Source organism: Pseudophryne corroboree, chromosome 8 (assembly GCF_028390025.1).
Source record: "Pseudophryne corroboree isolate aPseCor3 chromosome 8, aPseCor3.hap2, whole genome shotgun sequence".
Taxonomy (NCBI): Eukaryota; Metazoa; Chordata; class Amphibia; order Anura; family Myobatrachidae; genus Pseudophryne; species Pseudophryne corroboree.
In genome coordinates, this window is record NC_086451.1 from 81,719,461 (window position 1) to 81,741,618 (window position 22,158).

The 22,158-nt window shown below is 48.2% G+C and overlaps 2 protein-coding genes across 2 annotated transcripts in view; one reads left to right on the forward strand and one right to left on the reverse strand.

Annotated features, from left to right (window-relative positions):
• The window catches only part of GTF3C4 (general transcription factor IIIC subunit 4), a 77,937-nt gene extending 72,212 nt beyond the window's left edge, over window positions 1–5,725 (reverse strand). Inside the window, exons 1-2 of the mRNA XM_063936761.1 lie at window positions 5,288–5,725; window positions 1,331–3,106 (exon numbers count right to left, since the gene is read on the reverse strand). Of these exons, the coding sequence (XP_063792831.1) occupies window positions 1,331–3,106; window positions 5,288–5,569 (2,058 nt within the window). The 5' untranslated portion in view covers window positions 5,570–5,725. The remainder of the gene's footprint in view (window positions 1–1,330; window positions 3,107–5,287) is intronic.
• A 34-nt stretch (window positions 5,726–5,759) lies between these two features.
• DDX31 (DEAD-box helicase 31) overlaps window positions 5,760–22,158 on the forward strand; it is a 283,897-nt gene continuing 267,498 nt past the window's right edge. The window contains exon 1 of the mRNA XM_063936762.1: window positions 5,760–6,615. Within this exon, the coding sequence (XP_063792832.1) occupies window positions 6,514–6,615 (102 nt within the window). The 5' untranslated portion in view covers window positions 5,760–6,513. The remainder of the gene's footprint in view (window positions 6,616–22,158) is intronic.

Sequence of the window (22,158 nt, forward strand, 5' to 3'; positions counted from 1 at the left end):
GGTGTAATGGTTAGCATTACTGCCTCACAGCACTGAGGTCATGGGTTCGATTCCTACCATGGCCCTAACTGTGCGGAGTTTGTATATTCTCCCCGTGCTTGCGTGGGTTTCCTCCGGGTACTCCGGTTTCCTCCCACAATCCAAAAATATACTGGTAGGTTAATTGGCTCCCAACAAAAATTAACCCTAGTGTGATTGTGTATGTGTGTACATGTGATAGGGAACAGAGTGTAAGCTCCACTGGGGCAGGGACTGATGTGAATGAGAAAATATTCTCTGTAAAGCGCTGCGGAATATGTGTGCGCTATATAAATAACTGGTAATAAATAATAAATAATCTTTCTTTTAAGAGTGCCCAGTCTCCTGCGGAGCCCGTCTATTCCCCATGGTCCTTACGGAGTACCCAGCATCCACTAGGACGTCAGAGAAAAAAAGTTTTTATTGTTTAGACAATGCATGTAAATGTGCCTGACGCTAACGGTTTCTAGTTCCTAGCTTGTATCCAAAGCAACATATTATGGGTAGTCACACTATGTACAACAGGCCAGCTATGGGACTGGGGACAAAACAGTTTGGGCATACAAAGGACAGTAGCCCCACTATCCCTTCAAAAAACATTCCCTCCGCTTAAAAAGGTTCCAGAGAGTGCACTGCATTCACTGAACTGGCACAATCTACTGATTCCTACGGCCACTCCAGTGTGGGCAAGCATTGGACTGTGGTCTATAATCTTTTATATTAAAAGCAGGACTGGAAGATTGATTGAGGCTGATCGGGATATTTTAGCAAACATCTCAGAACCTGGATCAACCCATTAATACTGGCAGAACTGCTTCTGGCACATGCCACTTAAAGTTGGCTTTATGGTTTGTCTTGTGGAACATTGCTTTTTATTGGCCATTATTCTCTTTTGCTCTAGAACTCATTCTGGGACATTAATGTAGGGTCCATTTGTTATCTATCTGGAAGCAGACCAGTGTGTATTACTATAATTATGGTTTCGCTTTCGATTTTAGGTGTGTGACTTTTAAAGAATAAATACCGGTAATTTGAATCAGCACTAGCACCTTGTTTTGTTGTATATCTTACAATAGAAACTAATGATGCTATTAGTTCCAAGTGAATTGACAGCTAACTGTTTTAGCCCCCAGAATGGTTAACTTCAATGGGTGTAAATGAATGGTATATAATAAATACTGCAACTGTCATTCCCAGCCATTTGTAAGCACAGTATGATAAGCTAGTGCAGTATGATGGGCGCAGTAACATACATACATGCTGGAAGAGACCAACTGGGACACTGAATAGAATAAGTAACTAGGGGAGGCACCTGTGCTGTCCGGTCATCACTGTCCTTATTGGCCATTAAATATGCACAGACGCCACGTGTAGGAATACTTGTATATTCAGTGATGCCCGTGTGCAGATAGACTTCCCCCAGGACATGCTTCATGTGTTCCCGGATTAAATGTCCCTCCACAGCCTCAATTTTCTGCTGGATTTCAACTAGTCCTTCTTCAGCCGATGAACAATCTACATCAGGCTCTGCTGTAGTTTTACTAGGACTCCTCTGGCCCACTTGTCCCTCCTCATCCTGGCCCTTCTTCTCTTCCATGATGCTGTCCTCTACAATACTATCCTCAGGCTTTGAAACCTTAGGTTCCTTATGAGATGGCTTCCACACCACTTCAGAGGAGGTTTTCTTGAACGACTGGTGCCAAATTCTAAGAAGAAAAAGACGGAAGCGCCAAAAGAACAATGGTCCTCCCTCAATCTTTTTGTCCAAGGCATCCATCAAAAACTGAGGAATGATCTTATCCTTCAGGATCTTCCAGCGTACCAGATCTGTCAGGTCCATCTGCCGGAAGAGATTTTGACTGGAGCTCTCCAAGAGCTGGGCTGCCGCTTCCTCAAACGTCTTGAGGGCCACAAAACTAACCTGAAAGTTTTTGTTCACCGGATGAATTCCGTTGGTCATACCTTCTGAGGTAATGCAAGCAAGGTAGGCCCCATAGGGGCTCACAGCAATCCCGTGAGATTTCACCATGCCGAACATATCAGACAACTTTATGAGTTGATGTTCAAACTTCAAAGCAACGTTTGTGAAGATGGGTATCAATTGTTGGACTTTGCCATCAATAGAACAAGTGTAAATGGTTCCATTCTGTCGGTCGACAGCCATAGAGACGATCGGTAGAGAGTGAAGTCCAGTCACATGGGAATTGTGAACATTGAGACCGGCTTTTGATATCAACAGTAAACACCAGAAAACGTATGATCCGCGAGCCGCCACCACAAGGCTGCAGCTACATTTCTGGTAAGGATGATAAAGCGCTATACACTTGATACTTTGGACCGGCAGACGATCAGTCTCTTGCCAGAGGACTACCGGTTGCCGCAATGTGAAATACCCTTTGACGGCTTTTAAATTCACTGGAATGATTTTAACAGGACCCAAACTGCTGCCGACTATAAGTCCACTCATTTTACGGTTGCTGTGCTCGTACTCCCACCACGACAATACACTTGGAGATTCAATCCCCGACACAATGGTGTTGCATGAAATAATGGATGACCTGTCTTTTATGGGGAGCTGAAATTGCCACACTGCAACGTTACCATTTTCAAAGAGAACGGCCAAAAGAACTGTGCCTACATCTCGACACGTATTGTTTTCCAGTATCTCTTGTGTGGTGCATATCCCGGACCACTCCATCCTCACCGGGGTCTGCATGCTGTGGCGCCTTTCGTACTCTGGAAAGTTATCTAATTCTGCATGGGTGCCATTTTCAGTCACCGTGTAGTTACTCTGTGCGAGGCGCTCACCGTACATTTCCGTTAAGTCAGCCAGCTGTTTCCATTGCAGCCGGTCAAAGTTTGCATGGACGATCAGCCGATTATCCAATGATAGGGCAGCCAAGAGGCACCTCCCATTGGCGTCACAGCCCACAGGAGACCAGCAGGCATACTTGTATCCTTGCAAGGGGGAAAGTGACTTCCCATCTGGATTGAAGACTCTGTCTAGCATAAACTTCTGGCTGACTGTTGGGTCTTTTGATTGGACAAAACTCGCTCTACATTGTTCCACTTCTTTTGGTGAACCAATCTGAAAAAAGGGAGGGAATGTTAATTCAATATATGTTTGTATGGTAATGTGCATGAGATTAAATGTATAGGGCACAGACATAACAAAATTTACCTCTAAAAGGCAAGGAAGATACAGAGACAATAGCTTACTGAACAAGTGTCCACATTCACCTAGAGTTTTTGTGCCACAAGTCCTTTGCTGTGGCTTAGACCCACGGGTAGCGATATGTACTTTTTCCTAAATTTTGTGTCTTATTCGCAATATGGCCACATACGGAGTTGCTCAGTGTACCAACACACTAAATTAGTACTGTGTTTGCGAACTGGTATAACATTGCAGGTTAAACATAAAAGTTACGCGGCATGAGGCACTGTACACTCTATTTGGTATTTTTTAACCACATCTGCAACAAAGTTGCACAAGGAATGCGAATAAGCCACATATTTAAAAAAAAAAAAAAAGATGATTGGCGCACTTAAGGGGGGTACACACGGAGAGATCCGTGCTTAAATTCTAAGCAATCAGACTAGATTGCTCAGAAATTAAGCACGGATCTCTGTGTGTATGCCCATAACGATGCGTGGCCGCGCGCGTCGCTATTGCTGACTCTAGATTTGGCATGCATACCAAATCTAGAGTTAGATCGCTCATTTCACCACTGGGTGAAATGAGCTGCCTCCCGTCTCCACCTTACCTCGCTCAGCACACAGCGCATTGGGGAAGGGGGGGGGGGGAGAGGTGTGCCGAGCGGTCTGTGCTAGATCGTTCAGCACACATCTCCCCCGTGTGTACGGGGCTTAAGTCGCAAAGTCCATGGCATAACAAATGCGGCTATTTGGTGCCATTTTATCAAAGGTGTATGTGGACACATCTGTAAATCAATGAGTAGAATAGTATTACCGTTACGGTAAACTTTTAAGGACTACAGATTTGGCCACCACATGTATTGCTAAATAAGTTAGTGACTGAATTGCTCATTCCCATCATCCACCCTGAAATAAAGTTTCAGAGTGTGGCAAGCTTAACAGCACTGATTTGGGCATTGTGACTAGCGCTCATGTGCAAATTTGAATGCAATCTGTTTTGTAAATGAAACTACATGCAATAAAGGTTACCCACCTCTTCCACTATACCCGCTGGAACACTTACACCTACCCCACGCATGCTGACATACATACTGGCACCGTAATGCATGCCTTCCCTAGGGATGCCAACGCAACCTCATGCTTACCCTGAGGCACGTCAATGCACCCTCACGCCTACCTCAGGAACGCCGGTGCACCCTCAAACCTACCCCAGGAACGCGATGCACCCTCACGCATACCCCAGGCACGCCGATGCACCCTCACGCATACCCCAGGCACGCCGATGCACCCTCACGCATACCCCAGGCACGCCGATGCACCCTCACGCATACCCCAGGCACGCCGATGCACCCTCACGCATACCCCAGGCACGCCGATGCACCCTCACGCATACCCCAGGCACGCCGATGCACCCTCACGCATACCCCAGGCACGCCGATGCACCCTCACGCATACCCCAGGCACGCCGATGCACCCTCACGCATACCCCAGGCACGCCGATGCACCCTCACGCATACCCCAGGCACGCCGATGCACCCTCACGCATACCCCAGGCACGCCGATGCACCCTCAAACCTACCCCAGGCACGCCGATGCACCCTCAAACCTACCCCAGGCACGCCGATGCACCCTCAAACCTACCCCAGGCACGCCGATGCACCCTCAAACCTACCCCAGGCACGCCGATGCACCCTCAAACCTACCCCAGTCGATGCACCCTCAAACCTACCCCAGGCACGTCGATGCACCCTCAAACCTACCCCAGGCACGCCGATGCACCCTCACACTTATCCCAGGCACGCCTATGCATCCTCACACTGACTGTAGTCACAGCAATACACCTTTACACCTGACCCCGGCACCACTCAGAAGCCACACATGATCTTGTTTTCTTACTAGATGTTAAGGATCCCTCCCGATCCTTTGTTTTCCCAGCTGCAGTTACTGTCTCTGTACTCTTTGACACCTGCTCGCCCCCCGGATGGCCCCGTGCATTAACATTCGCAGCTGTTACAGGTGGGGTAATGACACCCCCGGTACCTGCCCCCCGCTGTCACATCACCAGACACAATCCCTCCACCCCCCGGGACCCGGCCGTCCCTGGCCACCTTACCCGGAGGATGCAGGTCTGGAGCGGGGCGGGCACGCAGGTGCGGTGCAGGGTGAGCTCCGGGTTGCTGCCGTGGATATCGCACACCTGCTCCAGGACGGAGACGTTGCTGTCGGTGCACACGGACAGACGGTGATCCTCCGACCATGACAGCGGCTCGAGTCCGGTCACCGGGTGCAATAACCGCACCGCCGGCTCCCGCTTGGTAACCGTCAGCCGAAAACTGGGCCGCGGCTCCGTGTCCGCTCCCGGCGGCGGCTGCTGCCCCTTCTCATTCTCTGACATCTTCCCCCGATACCGACACTGTGCCAGTACTGGTGCCAGTCCACTGCCAGCACCCGGCGCGACGGGCGGGAAGAAAGCCCCCGACTGCCATGACAACCAGGCTGCCCCTGACAGCGCCTGGCCTGGGCTGGCTAGATATCATATTCTTGAGTCCTCTGGGGACTGAGCAGTAGGCATATTACAGTTACCTTTTTAAGAAATACGAGGTTTATATTTATTTCGACCAAAATGCTGACTGCAATCCCAACACAATCAAAACTCAGAGAGATGACTGATTATTTTTTGATGGTGTATAAATAATTCCATCCACGGAACAAAGATAATGACCACTCAAATGATAGCAGCATTGTTAAAAATACCCCTATTTCCCTGGTACTGTGCACAAAATAACAGGCTAGTTATGTTTATTGCTAATAAATATCAAAGTAAAGGAATGTTCTAAACGCACACTACATTATTATAAGATGATTTCAGATTACTATTTGCCAGAAACTATTTTTTTAAGTCACACCGCAAAGAATAAAAAAAGTGTGAAAGCTTGTGGAAACCATTTTGCCGGAGACCATTTCTCCTTTGGGACCCCCAGCACGATACAATTGCTGCTATAGTGGGGACAAGATGAGAAATGTGTCCAAAATTAGCTCATTGTAGATCAAATGGAATGAGGGCCATGAATTGGTCGACTGGATTCTTAACACCAGTCATAGAAAATGCTAAATATTCGGTTTTTATAGGGGTGAGTTTTGTCAGGCACAAGGAGGGCAGCACGCTGCCGGGTCCTTTCTGGGAAGTCTGCTACTCACTCAGTGTTGCTCACATGTGTTGCTGACTGTATCTGGAAACTAGACGCTGTATCTGGGTTGCACCTGGGGTCTTGTGCAGTAATTAGTAATACCTGATGTGGAATGCAGTATAGTGTGTAAAGGACCTGGATTATAGGAGTCATGGGAGATCAGGGCTTGATCCTCAATATCACAGAGGCACCCATATCAGTACACAGGGGTGGCAGAACCGTCCAGAGACCGCTGAAACCCAAAGGGAACCGGGTAAGTGATCTAAAAGTAACATCTGCAGCTGTAAATGTGCACTTTCACACACTGATATGTATGTATGTGTGTGTGTATATATATATATATATATATATATATATATATATACAGGTTGAGTATCCCATATCCAAATATTCCGAAATACGGATTTTTTTGAGTGAGATAGTGAAACCTTTGTTTTTTGATGGCTCAATGTACACAAACTTTGTTTAATACACAAAGTTATTAAAAATATTGTATTAAATGACCTTCACGCTGTGTGTATAAGGTGTATATGAAACATAAATGAATTGTGTGAATGTAGACACACTTTGTTTAATGCACAAAGTTATAAAAAATATTGGCTAAAATTACCTTCAGGCTGTGTATATAAGGTGTATATGAAACATAAATGCATTCTGTGCTTAGATTTAGGTCCCATCACCATGATATCTCATTATGGAATGCAATTATTCCAAAATACGGAAAAATCCGATATCCAAAATACCTCTGGTCCCAAGCATTTTGGATAAGGGATACTCAACCTGTGTGTGTGTGTGTGTGTGTGTGTGTGTGTGTGTATATATATATATATATATATATATATATATATATATATATATATATATATATATATATATATATATATATATATATATAATTTCTCACACTGCTGCATTGTTGATTCGCCATGGTTGGTTGATAAATGTAAGATAGAACTTTTGTTATTTAAAGGGCCCTACACTTTGCAATAATGATGATCAATATGAATGATATCGTTCAAAAATGAACGATATATCTGTCAGTGTGTATGCATCAACCATGAACGATGCTCTGCCCTGCAGTCGTTTATCGTTGATCTAACCTCATTTATACATGAAAGTCAATTTGGGCGATATAGATGTATGTTCTCTCATTTCATCCAAACTGCCCATCGATATCGTCCAGTCTGTAGGCAAAAATCGTCAGTGGGGGAAAAAAATCCACCATCGTTGATTGATAAAATCGCCAACATCGCCCAGTGTGTGGAGCCCTTTAGTTAAGGCTCATTTGCTAAAATATGTTATTAAATATTGTTCAGTATTCACCAACTCTGTTTAAGATTGATAAAGCATTGTATTCAGAGCTGTGGCTCCATCCTATCAGCTTTTCTTCGTCAGTCTCGCACAGCACTGTTTGGGGTATAGGGGGTCGTTCCAAGTTGATCGCTTGCTAGCAGTTTTTAGCAGCCGTGCAAACGCATAGTCGCTGCCCACGGGGGAGTGTATTTTCGCTTTGTAGGGGTGCGAACGCCTGTGCAGCAGAGCGCCTGCAAACACATTTTGTGCAAAACAAGACCAGCCCTGTAGTTACTTATTCTGTGCGATGATTGCTGCGACGAGTGACACGGTAATGACGTCAGATACCCGCCCAGCAAACGCCCGGCCACGCCTGCGTTTTTCCAAACACTCCCAGAAAACGGTCAGTTGACACCCAGAAACGCCCTCTTCCTGTCAATCTCCTTGCGATCGGCTGTGCGACTGAAAGCTTTGCTAGAACCTGTGTAAAACCACAATGCTCAATTAGCCTTTTTTTTTTTTCACTGATTGCCACACAGCGAACAATGGCAGCTAGCGATCAACTTGGAATGACCCCCATAGTTACAAAGCAGTGGTTTTAACCTCAAAATTGAAAGAGGCATTAATATTATGTGCAAAGCCCAGTGTGGTTTGCATTTAATATGAGTGCCGCTTTAAAATGTGAATGTCAAACCCATGAGAAGTGTCCGCTTTTAGAAATGTCCCCCTTTGTACTCTATTCTCCAGCTTGTGTTCTGAGGGTCATCTATTAAAAGCACCAGGTGGGAAGGTTTCGCCTAAATCCCAGGGATCCCAGATAAAGGAGCCTCGTTGTTTAACTAGTGATAGGAAGCAGAGTTCAGATTGGCACGATCTAGAACCGGAGATAGCGACGCTCATCGCTATCTTTATGGGGCATACAAAAGGAGCGATGTGTGTCTCTTTGCTTAGAAATTAAGCATACATCTCTCTGTGTGTACCCCCCTTTACTTGTTGGTGTTCTCCTATAGGGAGAGATATATCAAGCCATGGAGAGAGTGATGGGGTATATGCAGTTGCGGTCGAATTCCGGCTGGAATTCGACCGTTTTTGGATTCGACACAATTCGACAGTCGAATCCCGGCCGCCGGGACCCGAATTCGACATATACAATAAAAAACGGATTCAACAGTCCCGCTGTCGAAAAACGGACCAATTTACGATAGTGTGCGTCCTGGATTCGACTTCATGGACGGCACAAAAGTGTTCAAAAAACCCTGAAAAAAATTGCGTGGCGTCCCCCCTCCTAAGCATAACTAGCCTCGTGCTCTTTGAGCCGGTCCTGGTTGCAAAAATACGGGGGAAAAAATGACAGGGGATCCCCCGTATTTTAACAACCAGCACCGGGCTCTGCGTCCGGTCCTGGTGCCAAAAATACGGGGGACAAAACACGTAGGGGTCCCCCGTATTTTTAACACCAGCACCGGGCTCCACTAGCTATAGAGATAATGCCACAACCGGGGGACACTTTTATACAGGTCTCTGCAGCCGTGGCATTAAATCCCCAACTAGTCACCCCTGGCCGGGGTACCCTGGACGGCGCATAGCGCGTAGGCGCTCCATTATATTCAATGGTGGGAACTTTGCGGTCAGCGGTTGACCTCGAGGTTACTCGCGGTCAACCGCTGACCGTAAAGTTCCCACCATTGGATATAATGGAGCGCCTATGCGCTCCATTGTATCTCGAGTGCGCCGCCTGAAAGCTCAGACGCGCACAGCCAATCAGGAGAGTGCCACGACGTGGCGCTCCCTGATTGGCTCAAGGGACCCTCTTTGACAGCAGTCACGGGGGGTCCCGGCAGTCGGGGAAAAGGGTCCCATGTGTAAACATGGGACCCCTTTCAGTGCGTGGTCCGTATTTTGCGTTTTTTTATTTTGCCAAGTACGTGGATTACAAACTTTGAAGAGGACCGATCTACACAGGATTGTTGTGAGTATAATTTATTTTACAGGTAACCCGTGGATTCAACATAGGTAAGTATGTGTGTATGTCGGTGTGCATGTATGTAATAAAGTTATACTGTCACTGTGTGTACTGTTTTTATTTGGGTATTTTTTTTGTAGTAGAACTACAGGTACCAGCGGGCCCGTTCCCCCCCCCGCATGCTGGTACTTGTGGTTCTCCAAGTACCAGCAAGGGACTTGTAGTTCTGCTACAAAAAACAATATTCTTTTCTCTAACGTCCTAAGTGGATGCTGGGGACTCCGTAAGGGCCATGGGGATTAGCGGCTCCGCAGGAGACTGGGCACAACTACAAAGAAAGCTTTAGACTACTGATGTGCACTGGCTCCTCCCACTAAGACCCTCCTCCAGACCTCAGTTAGATTCTTGTGCCCGGCCGAGCTGGATGCACACTAGGGGCTCTCCTGAGCACCTAGAAAGAAGTATATTTAGGTTTTTTATTTTCAGTGAGATCTGCTGGCAACAGACTCACTGCAGCGAGGGACTAAGGGGAGAAGAAGCGAACCTACCTAACAGGTGGTAGTTTGGGCTTCTTAGGCTACTGGACACCATTAGCTCCAGAGGGATCGACCGCAGGACCCGACCTTGGTGTTCGTTCCCGGAGCCGCGCCGCCGTCCCCCTTACAGAGCCAGAAGCACGAAGAAGGTCCGGAAAATCGGCGGCAGAAGACTTCAGTCTTCACCAAGGTAGCACACAGCACTGCAGCTGTGCGCCATTGCTCCTCATGTACACCTCATACTTCGGTCACTGATGGGTGCAGGGCGCTGGGGGGGGGGCGCCTTGAGGGCAATAGATAACACCTTGGCTGGCAAAATATACATCATATATAGTCCCATAGGCTATATAGATGTAAAATTACCCCTGCCAGTATCACAGAAAAAGCGGGAGAAAGTCCGCCGAAAAGGGGGTGGGGCTTCTCCCTCAGCACACTGGCGCCATTTTTCCCTCACAGTTCCGCTGGAAGGAAGCTCCCTGGCTCTCCCCTGCAGTCTGAGAAAACTACAGAAGGGTAAAAAAGAGAGGGGGGGCACTAAATTTAGGTGCAGTATAGATATATATATATGTAATATATATATAAAAAAAGCAGCTATAGGGAAAACACTCATTGATAGTGGGATCCCAGTGTTATATAGCGCTCTGGTGTGTGCTGGCATACTCTCTCTCTGTCTCCCCAAAGGGCTTTGTGGGGTCCTGTCCTCTGTCAGAGCATTCCCGGTGTGTTTGCGGTGTGTCGATACGGCTGTGTCGACATGTTTGATGAGGAGGCTTATGTGGAGGCGGAGCAGATGCCTGTAAATGTGATGTCACCCCCTGCGGGGTCGACACCTGAGTGGATGGTGCTGTGGAAGGAATTACGTGATAGTGTCGACTCCTTACATAAAAGGTTTGACGACATACCTAATGTGGGACAGCCGGCTTCTCAGCCTGTGCCTGCCCAGGCGTCTCAAAAACCATCAGGGGCTCTAAAACGCCCGCTACCTCAGATGGTTGACACAGATGTCGACACGGATACTGACTCCAGTGTCGACGACGATGAGACTAATGTAACTTCCAGTAGGGCCACACGTTACATGATTGAGGCAATGAAAAATGTGTTGCACATTTCTGATGTTACCCCCGGTACCACAAAAAAGGGTATAATGTTTGGAGAGAAAAAACTACCAGTAGCTTTTCCTCCATCTGAAGAGTTAAATGAAGTGTGTGAAGAAGCGTGGGCTTCCCCTGATAAAAAGATGGTAATTTCTAAGAGGTTACTAATGGCGTACCCTTTCCCGCCAGAGGATAGGTCACGCTGGGAAACATCCCCTAGGGTGGATAAAGCGCTCACACGCTTGTCGAAGAAGGTGGCACTACCGTCTCCGGATACGGCCGCCCTGAAGGAATCTGCTGATAGAAAGCAGGAGGCTATCCTGAAATCTATATATACACACACAGGTGTGATACTGAGACCGGCTATAGCTTCAGCCTGGATGTGCAGCGCTGCTGCTGCGTGGTCAGATTCCCTGTCAGAAAATATAGATACCCTAGACAGGGACACTATTTTGCTGAACGTAGAGCATATAAAAGACGCACTTTTATACATGAGGGATGCACAGAGGGATATTTGCCGGCTGGCATCCAAAATTAGTGCAATGTCCATTTCTGCCAGGAGAGGGTTATGGACTCAGCAGTGGACAGGTGATGCAGATTCCAAACGACACATGGAAGTTCTGCCTTATAAGGGTGAGGAATTGTTCGGGGATGGTCTCTCGGACCTCGTTTCCACAGCAACAGCTGGGAAGTCTACATTTTTGCCCCATGTTCCCTCACAACCAAAGAAAGCACCGTATTATCAGGTACAGTCCTTTCGGCCCAATAGGGGCAAGCGGGTTAAAGGCGCGTCCTTTCTGCCCAGAGGAAGAGGTAGAGGGAAAAAGCTGCAGCATACAGCCAGTTCCCAGGAGCAAAAGTCCTCCCCCGCTTCCATTAAGTCCACAGCATGACGCTGGGGCTCCACAGGCAGAGCCAGGTACGGTGGGGGCCCGTCTCAAGCATTTCAGCAAGCAGTGGGCTCGCTCACGGGTGGATCCCTGGATCTTTCAAATAGTATCTCAGGGGTACAAACTGGAATTCGAGACGTCTCCCCCCCGCCGTTTCCTCAAATCTGCCTTGCCAACCACTCCCTCAGGCAGGGAGGCAGTGTTACAGGCAATTCAAAAGCTGTATTCACAACAAGTGATAGTAAAGGTGCCCCTACTTCAACAAGGAAGGGGTTACTATTCCACAATGTTTGTGGTACCGAAACCGGACGGTTCGGTGAGACCCATTTTAAATTTGAAATCCTTGAACACATATATCAAAAAATTCAAGTTCAAGATGGAATCGCTCAGGGCGGTTATTGCGAGCCTGGACGAGGGAGATTGCATGGTATCGCTGGACATCAAGGATGCTTACCTACATGTCCCCATTTACCATCCTCACCAGGAGTACCTCAGGTTTGTGGTACAAGATTGTCATTACCAATTCCAGACGTTGCCGTTCGGTCTCTCCACGGCTCCGAGGGTCTTTACCAAGGTAATGGCGGAAATGATGATACTCCTTCGAAGGAAGGGAGTTTTAATTATCCCGTACTTGGACGATCTCCTGATAAAGGCGAGGTCCAGAGAACAGTTATTGGTAGGGGTAGCACTATCTCGGGAAGTGCTGCAACAGCATGGCTGGATTCTAAACATTCCAAAGTCACAGCTGGTCCCTACGACACGCCTGCTGTTCCTAGGGATGGTTCTGGACACATAACAGAGAAGAGTGTTTCTCCCGGAGGAGAAGGCCAAGGAGCTGTCATCTCTAGTCAGAGGCCTCCTAAAACCAAAACAGGTGTCGGTGCATCACTGCACGCGGATCCTGGGAAAAATGGTAGCTTCCTACGAAGCGATTCCATTCGGCAGGTTTCATGCAAGAACCTTTCAGTGGGACCTGTTGGACAAGTGGTCCGGATCGCATCTTCAGATGCATCGTCTGATAACCCTGTCTCCAAGGACAAGGGTGTCTCTGCTGTGGTGGCTGCAGAGTGCTCATCTTCAAGAGGGCCGCAGATTCGGCATACAGGACTGGGTCCTGGTGACCACGGATGCCAGCCTTCGAGGCTGGGGAGCAGTCACACAGGGAAGAAACTTCCAAGGACTATGGTCAAGTCAGGAGACTTCCCTGCACATAAATATTCTGGAACTAAGGGCCATGTACAATGCCCTAAGTCAGGCAAAGCCCCTGCTTCAAAACCAGCCGGTGCTGATCCAGTCAGACAACATCACGGCAGTCGCCCATGTAAATCGACAGGGCGGCACGAGAAGCAGGACGGCGATGGCAGAAGCCACAAGGATTCTCCGATGGGCGGAAAATCACGTGTTAGCACGGTCAGCAGTGTTCATTCCGGGAGTGGACAACTGGGAAGCAGACTTCCTCAGCAGGCACGACCTCCACCCGGGAGAGTGGGGACTTCATCCAGAAATCTTTCAAATGATTGTAAACCAGTGGGAAAAACCACAGGTGGACATGATGGCGTCCCGCCTAAACAAAAAAACTAGAAAAATATTGCGCCAGGTCGAGAGACCCGCAGGCGATAGCTGTTGACGCTCTGGTAACACCGTGGGTGTACCGATCGGTTTATGTGTTCCCTCCTCTTCCTCTCATACCAAAGGTACTGAGGATAATAAGGAGAAGAGGAGTAAGAACTATACTCATTGTTCCGGATTGGCCAAGAAGAGCGTGGTATCCGGAACTTCAAGAAATGATGTCAGAGGACCCATGGCCTCTACCGCTCAGACAGGACCTGCTGCAGCAGGGGCCCTGTCTGTTCCAAGACTTACCGCGGCTGCGTTTGACGGCATGGCGGTTGAACACCGGATCCTGAAGGAAAAGGGCATTCCGGAGGAAGTCATTCCTACGCTGATAAAAGCTAGGAAAGAAGTAACCGCGAACCATTATCACCGCATATGGCGAAAATATGTTGCGTGGTGTGAGGCCAGGAAGGCCCCAACGGAAGAATTTCAGCTGGGCCGGTTCCTGCACTTCCTACAGTCAGGGGTGACTATGGGCCTTAAATTGGGTTCCATTAAGGTCCAGATTTCGGCTCTATCGATTTTCTTCCAGAGAGAATTGGCTTCACTACCTGAAGTTCAGACTTTTGTTAAGGGAGTGCTGCATATTCAGCCCCCTTTTGTGCCTCCAGTGGCACCTTGGGATCTCAACGTGGTGTTGGATTTCCTAAAGTCACATTGGTTTGAGCCACTGAAAACCGTGGATTTAAAATATCTCACGTGGAAAGTGGTCATGTTGTTGGCCTTGGCTTCGGCCAGGCGTGTTTCAGAATTGGCGGCTTTGTCATGTAAAAGCCCTTATCTGATTTTCCATATGGATAGGGCAGAATTGAGGACTCGTCCCCAGTTTCTCCCCAAAGTGGTATCGGCTTTTCATCTGAACCAACCTATCGTGGTGCCTGCGGCTACAAATTACTTGGAGGCTTCCAAGTTGTTGGATGTAGTCAGGGCCCTAAAAATGTATGTTTCCAGGACAGCTGGAGTCAGAAAGACTGACTCGCTCTTTATCCTGTATGCGCCCAACAAGTTGGGTGCACCTGCTTCTAAGCAGACTATTGCTCTCTGGATCTGTAGTACGATTCAGCTTGCACATTCTGCGGCTGGACTGCCGCATCCTAAATCAGTAAAAGCCCATTCCACGAGGAAAGTGGGCTCTTCTTGGGCGGCTGCCCGAGGGGTCTCGGCTCTACAACTTTGCCGAGCAGCTACTTGGTCGGGGTCAAACACATTTGCTAAATTCTACAAATTTGATACCCTGGCTGAGGAGGACCTTGAGTTCTTTCATTCGGTGCTGCAGAGTCATCCGCACTCTCCCGCCCGTTTGGGAGCTTTGGTATAATCCCCATGGTCCTTACGGAGTCCCCAGCATCCACTTAGGACGTTAGAGAAAATAAGAATTTACTCACCGGTAATTCTATTTCTCATAGTCCGTAGTGGATACTGGGCGCCCATCCCAAGTGCGGATTGTCTGCAATACTTGTATATAGTCATTGCTTAACTAAAGGGTTATTGTTGAGCTATCTGTTGAGAGGCTCAGTTGTTATCATGCTGTTAACTGGGTATTGTATCACGAGTTATACGGTGTGATTGGTGTGGCTGGTATGAGTCTTACCCGGGATTCAAAATCCTTCCTAATTGTGTCAGCTCTTCCGGGCACAGTATCCTAACTGAGGTCTGGAGGAGGGTCTTAGTGGGAGGAGCCAGTGCACACCAGTAGTCTAAAGCTTTCTTTGTAGTTGTGCCCAGTCTCCTGCGGAGCCGCTAATCCCCATGGTCCTTACGGAGTCCCCAGCATCCACTACGGACTATGAGAAATAAAATTACCGGTGAGTAAATTCTTATTTCTCTGACGTCCTAGTGGATGCTGGGAACTCCGAAAGGACCATGGGGAATAGCGGCTCCGCAGGAGACTGGGCACAACTAAAGAAAGCTTTTAGGTCACCTGGTGTGCACTGGCTCCTCCCACTATGACCCTCCTCCAAGCCTCAGTTAGATTTTGTGCCCGGCCGAGGTTGGATGCACACTAGGGGCTCTCCTGAGCTTCTAGAAAGAAAGTATATTATTAGGTTTTTTATTTTACAGTGAGACCTGCTGGCAACAGGCTCACTGCAGCGAGGGACTAAGGGGAGAAGAAGCGAACCTACCTGCTTGCAGCTAGCTTGGGCTTCTTAGGCTACTGGACACCATTAGCTCCAGAGGGATCGACCGCATGGAACTGGCCTTGGTGTTCGGTCCCGGAGCCGCGCCGCCGTCCCCCTTACAGAGCCAGAAGCAAGAAGAGGTCCGGAAAATCGGCGGCAGAAGACATCAGTCTTCACCAAGGTAGCGCACAGCACTGCAGCTGTGCGCCATTGCTCCTCATGCACACTTCACACTCCGGTCACTGAGGGTGCAGGGCGCTGGGGGGGGGGCGCCCTGAGCAGCAATAAAAACACCTTGGCTGGCATATATATCACAATATATAGCCCCAGAGGCTATATATGTGATAAATACCCCTGCCAGAATCCATAAAAAAGCGGGAGAAAAGTCAGCAAAAAAGGGGCGGAGCTATCTCTCTCAGCACACTGGCGCTATTTTCTCTTCACAGTGCAACTGGAAGACAGCTCCCCAGGCTCTCCCCTGTAGTTTTCAGGCTCAAAGGGTTAAAAAGAGAGGGGGGCACTAAATTTAGGCGCAATATTGTATATACAAGCAGCTATTGGGAAAAATTCACTCAATATAGTGTTAATCCCTAAATTATATAGCGCTCTGGTGTGTGCTGGCATACTCTCTCTCTGTCTCCCCAAAGGGCTGTGTGGGGTCCTGTCCTCAGTCAGAGCATTCCCTGTGTGTGTGCGGTGTGTCGGTACGGCTGTGTCGACAAGTTTGATGAGGAGGCTTATGTGATGGCAGAGCAGATGCCGATAAATGTGATGTCGCCCCCTGTGGGGCCGACACCAGAGTGGATGGATAGGTGGAAGGTATAAACCGACAGTGTCAACTCCTTACATAAAAGGCTGGATGACGTAACAGCTATGGGACAGCCGGTTTCTCAGCCCGCGCCTGCCCAGGCGTCTCAAAGGCCATCAGGGGCTCAAAAACGCCCGCTCCCTCAGATGGCAGACACAGATGTCAACACGGAGTCTGACTCCAGTGTCGACGAGGTTGAGACATATACACAATCCACTAGGAACATCCGTTACATGATCCCGGCAATAAAAAATGTGTTACACATTTCTGACATTAACCCAAGTACCACTAAAAAAGGGTTTTATGTTTGGGGAGAAAAAGCAGCCAGTGTTTTGTTCCCCCATCAAATGAGTGAATGAAGTGTGAAAAAGCGTGGGTTCCCCCGATAAGAAACTGGTAATTTCTAAAAAGTTACTGATGGCGTACCCTTTCCCGCCAGAGGATAAGTTACGCTGGGAGATATCCCCTAGGGTGGATAAGGCGCTCACACGTTTGTCAAAAAAGGTGGCACTGCCGTCTTAGGATACGGCCACTTTGAAGGTACCTGCTGATAAAAAGCAGGAGGCTATCCTGAAGTCTGTATTTACACACTCAGGTACTAGACTGAGACCTGCAGATAGTGCTGCTGCAGCGTGGTCTGTAACCCTGTCAAACAGGGATACTATTTTGCGAACATAAGACGTCGTCTTATATATGAGGGATGCACAGAGGGATATTTTGCCGGCTGGCATCCAGAATTAATGCAATGTCCATTCGGTCAGGAGGTTATTAGAGACCCGACACTGGACAGGTGATGCTGACTTTAAAAGGCACATAGAGCCTTATAAGGGTGAGGAATTGTTTGGGGATGGTCTCTGGGAAGAAAAAAAAAAATTTTTTTACCTCAGGTTTCCTCACAGCCTCAGAAAGCACTGTATTATCAGGTACAGTCCTTTCGGCTTCAGAAATGCAAGCGTGTAAAACGAGGGAAGAGGGAAAAAGCTGCACCAGTCAGCCAGTTCCCAGAATCAAAATTCTTCCCCCGCTTCCTCTGAGTCCACCGCATGACGGGGGGGCTCCACAGGCGTAGCCAGGTACGGTGGGGGGCCGCCTCAAAAATTTCAGCGATCATTTGGCTCGCTCACAGGTGGATCCCTAGATCCTTCAAGTAGTATTTCAGGGGTACAAGCTGGAATTCGAGGCGTCTCCCCCCCGCCGTTTCCTCAAATCTGCCTTGCCGACAACTCCCTCAGGCAGGGAGACTGTGCTAGAGGCAATTCACAAGCTGTATTCCCAGCAGGTGATAGTCAAGGTGCCCCTACTTCAACAAGGACGGGGTTACTATTCCACACTGTTTGTGGTACCGAAACCGGACGGTTCGGTGAGACCCATTTTATATTTGAAATCCTTGAACACATACATAAAAAAATTCAAGTTCAAGATGGAATCGCTCAGGGCGATTATTGCAAGCCTGGAGGAGGGGGATTACATGGTATCCCTGGACATCAAGGAGGCTTACCTACATGTCCCCATTTACCATCCTCACCAGGAGTACCTCAGATTTGTGGTACAGGATTGCCATTACCAATTCCAAACACTGCCGTTTGGACTGTCCACGGCACCGAGGGTCTTTACCAAGGTAATGGCAGAAATTATTATACTCCTTCGAGAAAGGAAGTTTTAATTATCCCGTACTTGGACGATCTCCTTATAAAGGCGAGGTCCAAGGAGCAGTTGTTGGTCGGAGTAGCACTATCTCGGGAAGTGCTACAACAGCACGGATGGATTCTATACATTCCAAAGTCACAGCTGGTTCCTACCACACGCCTACTGTTCCTGGGGATGGTTCTGGACACAGAACAGAAAAAAGTGTTTCTCCCGCAGGAGAAAGCCAAGGAGCTGTCATCTCTAGTCAGAGACCTCCTGAAACCAAAACAGGTATCGGTGCATCACTGCACACGAGTCCTGGGAAAAATGGTAGCTTCTTACGAAGCAAAATTCCATTCGGTAGGTTCCATGCAAGAACTTTTCAGTGGGACCTCTTGGACAAGTGGTCGGGATCGCATCTTCAGATGCATCGGCTGATAACCCTGTCTCCAAGGACCAGGGTATCTCTACTGTGGTGGCTGCAGAGTGCTCATCTTCAAGAGGGCCGCAGATTCGGCATACAGGACTGGGTCCTGGTAACCACGGATGCCAGCCTTCGAGGCTGGGGAGCAGTCACACAGGGAAGAAACTTCCAAGGACTATGGTCAAGTCAGGAGACTTCCCTGCACATAAATATTCTGGAACTAAGGGCCATGTACAATGCCCTAAGTCAGGCAAAGCCCCTGCTTCAAAACCAGCCGGTGCTGATCCAGTCAGACAACATCACGGCAGTCGCCCATGTAAATCGACAGGGCGGCACGAGAAGCAGGACGGCGATGGCAGAAGCCACAAGGATTCTCCGATGGGCGGAAAATCACGTGTTAGCACTGTCAGCAGTGTTCATTCCGGGAGTGGACAACTGGGAAGCAGACTTCCTCAGCAGGCACGACCTACACCCGGGAGAGTGGGGACTTCATCCAGAAGTCTTCCAACTGTTGGTAAACCGTTGGGAAAGGCCACAGGTGGACATGATGGCGTCCCGCCTAAACAAAAAACTAGAGAGATATTGCGCCAGGTCAAGGGACCCTCAGGCGATAGCTGTGGACGCTCTAGTGACACCGTGGGTGTACCAGTCAGTTTAGGTGTTCCCTCCTCTGCCTCTCATACCAAGGGTACTGAGAATAATAAGAAAATGAGGAGTAAGAACAATACTCGTGGTTCCGGATTGGCCAAGACGAGCGTGGTACCCGGAACTTCAAGAGATGATCTCAGAGGACCCATGGCCTCTGCCGCTCAGACAGGACCTGCTGCAGCAGGGGCCCTGTCTGTTCCAAGACTTACCGCGGCTGCGTTTGACGGCATGGCGGTTGAACGCCGGATCCTGAAGGAAAAGGGCATTCCGGAGGAAGTCATTCCTACGCTGATTAAAGCCAGGAAAGATGTAACTGCAAAGCATTATCACAGCATATGGCGGATGTATGTTGCTTGGTGTGAGGCCAAAAAGGCCCCAACAGAGGGATTTCAACTGGGTCGATTTCTGCATTTCCTACAAGCAGGAGTGACTATGAGCCTGAAATTAGGCTCCATTAAGGTACAGATCTCGGCTCTGTCGATTTTCTTCCAGAAAGAACTAGCTTCACTACCTGAAGTTCAGACGTTTGTTAAGGGAGTGCTGCATATTCAGCCCCCTTTTGTGCCTCCAGGGGCACCTTGGGATCTCAACGTGGTGTGGAGTTTCTTAAAATCACATTGGTTTGAGCCACTTAAAACCGTGGATCTAAAATATCACACGTGGAAAGTGGTCATGTTATTGGCCTTGGCTTCATGTCATGTAAAAGCCCTTATCTGATTTTCCATATGGATAGGGCAAAATTGAGGACTCGTCCCCAGTTTCTCCCTAAGGTGGTATCAGCTTTTCACTTGAACCAACCTATTGTGGTGCCTGCGGCTACTAGGGACTTGGAGGATTCCAAGTTGCTGGACGTAGTCAGGGCCTTAAAGATTTATGTTTCCAGGACGGCTAGAGTCAGGAAAACTGACTCGCTATTTATCCTGTATGCACCCAACAAGCTGGGTGCTCCTGCTTCTAAGCAGACTATTGCTCGCTGGATTTGTAGCACAATTCAGCTGGCGCATTCTGCGGCTGGACTGCCGCATCCTAAATCAGTAAAAGCCCATTCCACAAGGAAGGTGGGCTCATCTTGGGCGGCTGCCCGAGGGGTCTCGGCTTTACAACTTTGCCGAGCTGCTACTTGGTCAGGGGCAAACACGTTTGCAAAATTCTACAAATTTGATACCCTGGCTGAGGAGGACCTTGAGTTCTCTCATTCGGTGCTGCAGAGTCATCCGCACTCTCCCGCCCGTTTGGGAGCTTTGGTATAATCCCCATGGTCCTTTCGGAGTTCCCAGCATCCACTAGGACGTCAGAGAAAATAAGATTTTACTCACCGGTAAATCTATTTCTCGTAGTCGTAGTGGATGCTGGGCGCCCGTCCCAAGTGCGGATTGTCTGCAATACTTGTACATAGTTATTGTTAACTAAAGGGTTATTGTTGAGCCATCTGTTGAGAGGCTCCGTTGTTTTCATACTGTTAAACTGGGTATGGTATCACGAGTTATACGGTGTGATTGGTGTGGCTGGTAAGAGTCTTACCCGGGATTCAAAATCCTTCCTTATTATGTCAGCTCGTCCGGGCACAGTGTCCTAACTGAGGCTTGGAGGAGGGTCATAGTGGGAGGAGCCAGTGCACACCAGGTGACCTAAAAGCTTTCTTTAGTTGTGCCCAGTCTCCTGCGGAGCCGCTATTTCCCATGGTCCTTTCGGAGTTCCCAGCATCCACTACGGACTACGAGAAATAGATTTACCGGTGAGTAAAATCTTATTTTTTTTTTAAACTTGGCTATCAGCCTCCCATCCGTCGCCCTTGGATGGGGGGGGACAGCCTTGGGCTTCACCCCTGGCCCTTGGGTGGCTGGAGGAGGGGGACCCCTTGATTTAAGGGGTCCCCACTCCTTTAGGGTACCCTGGCAAGGGGCGACTAGTTAATGATTTAATGCCAGGGCCGCAGGGACCTATATAAAAGTGTCCCCCGGCTGTGGCATTATCTCTCTGACCATTGGAGCCCGGTGCTGGTGTTAAAAATACGGGGGACCCCTACGTTTTTTGGCACTAGGACCGGACGCAGAGCCCGGTGCTGGTTGTTAAAATACGGGGGATCCCCTGTCATTACCCCCCCCCCCCCCGTATTTTTGCAACCAGGACCGGCTCAAAGAGCCAGAGGCTGGTTATGCTTAGGAGGGGGGAGCCCACACAATTTTTTTCAGGAATTTTAACCCATTCCCACCCCTTCCCACTGAAAAACATGCACTCATCTCCTATTTTTTTTAGTCAGTAAAAAATAAAATATTCTTTTAAAAAATCTATTAAATAATACTTGTTGCTCCTAAATAGACAAACCAAGTAGATAATCCCTTCTAATATAAATAGATATGCTATTAGCAATCAGAAAAACACAAAAAAAAACATGTTTTAAAAAAAAATTATTAGATCACGACAGCAAAATGAGGCGGAATGAAATTGACGAAATGACTGTCGAAAAGCACTGTTGTCGAATCGACATTCTTCAATTGAATATACTTTTGTCGAAAAGCCGCATTTTTTACCATTGCAGACATGTCGAATTGCAAAAAGTCGAATCTGAAACGGCAGGTTTTTTGGCGAAAAGTACTGTATTGCATTGTCGAATCCAATTCGACAGGTTTTTTTTGTTGAAAATGCCCCGTTTTTTTACTTTTGCGGCAATTCGACCGCAATTGCATATACCTAATAGTGGAGCAATTGCTTACAGCAACCAATCATATTATAGACTGTTACATAAATGACAGCCAGAAGCTGGTTTATTGCTAAAGGCA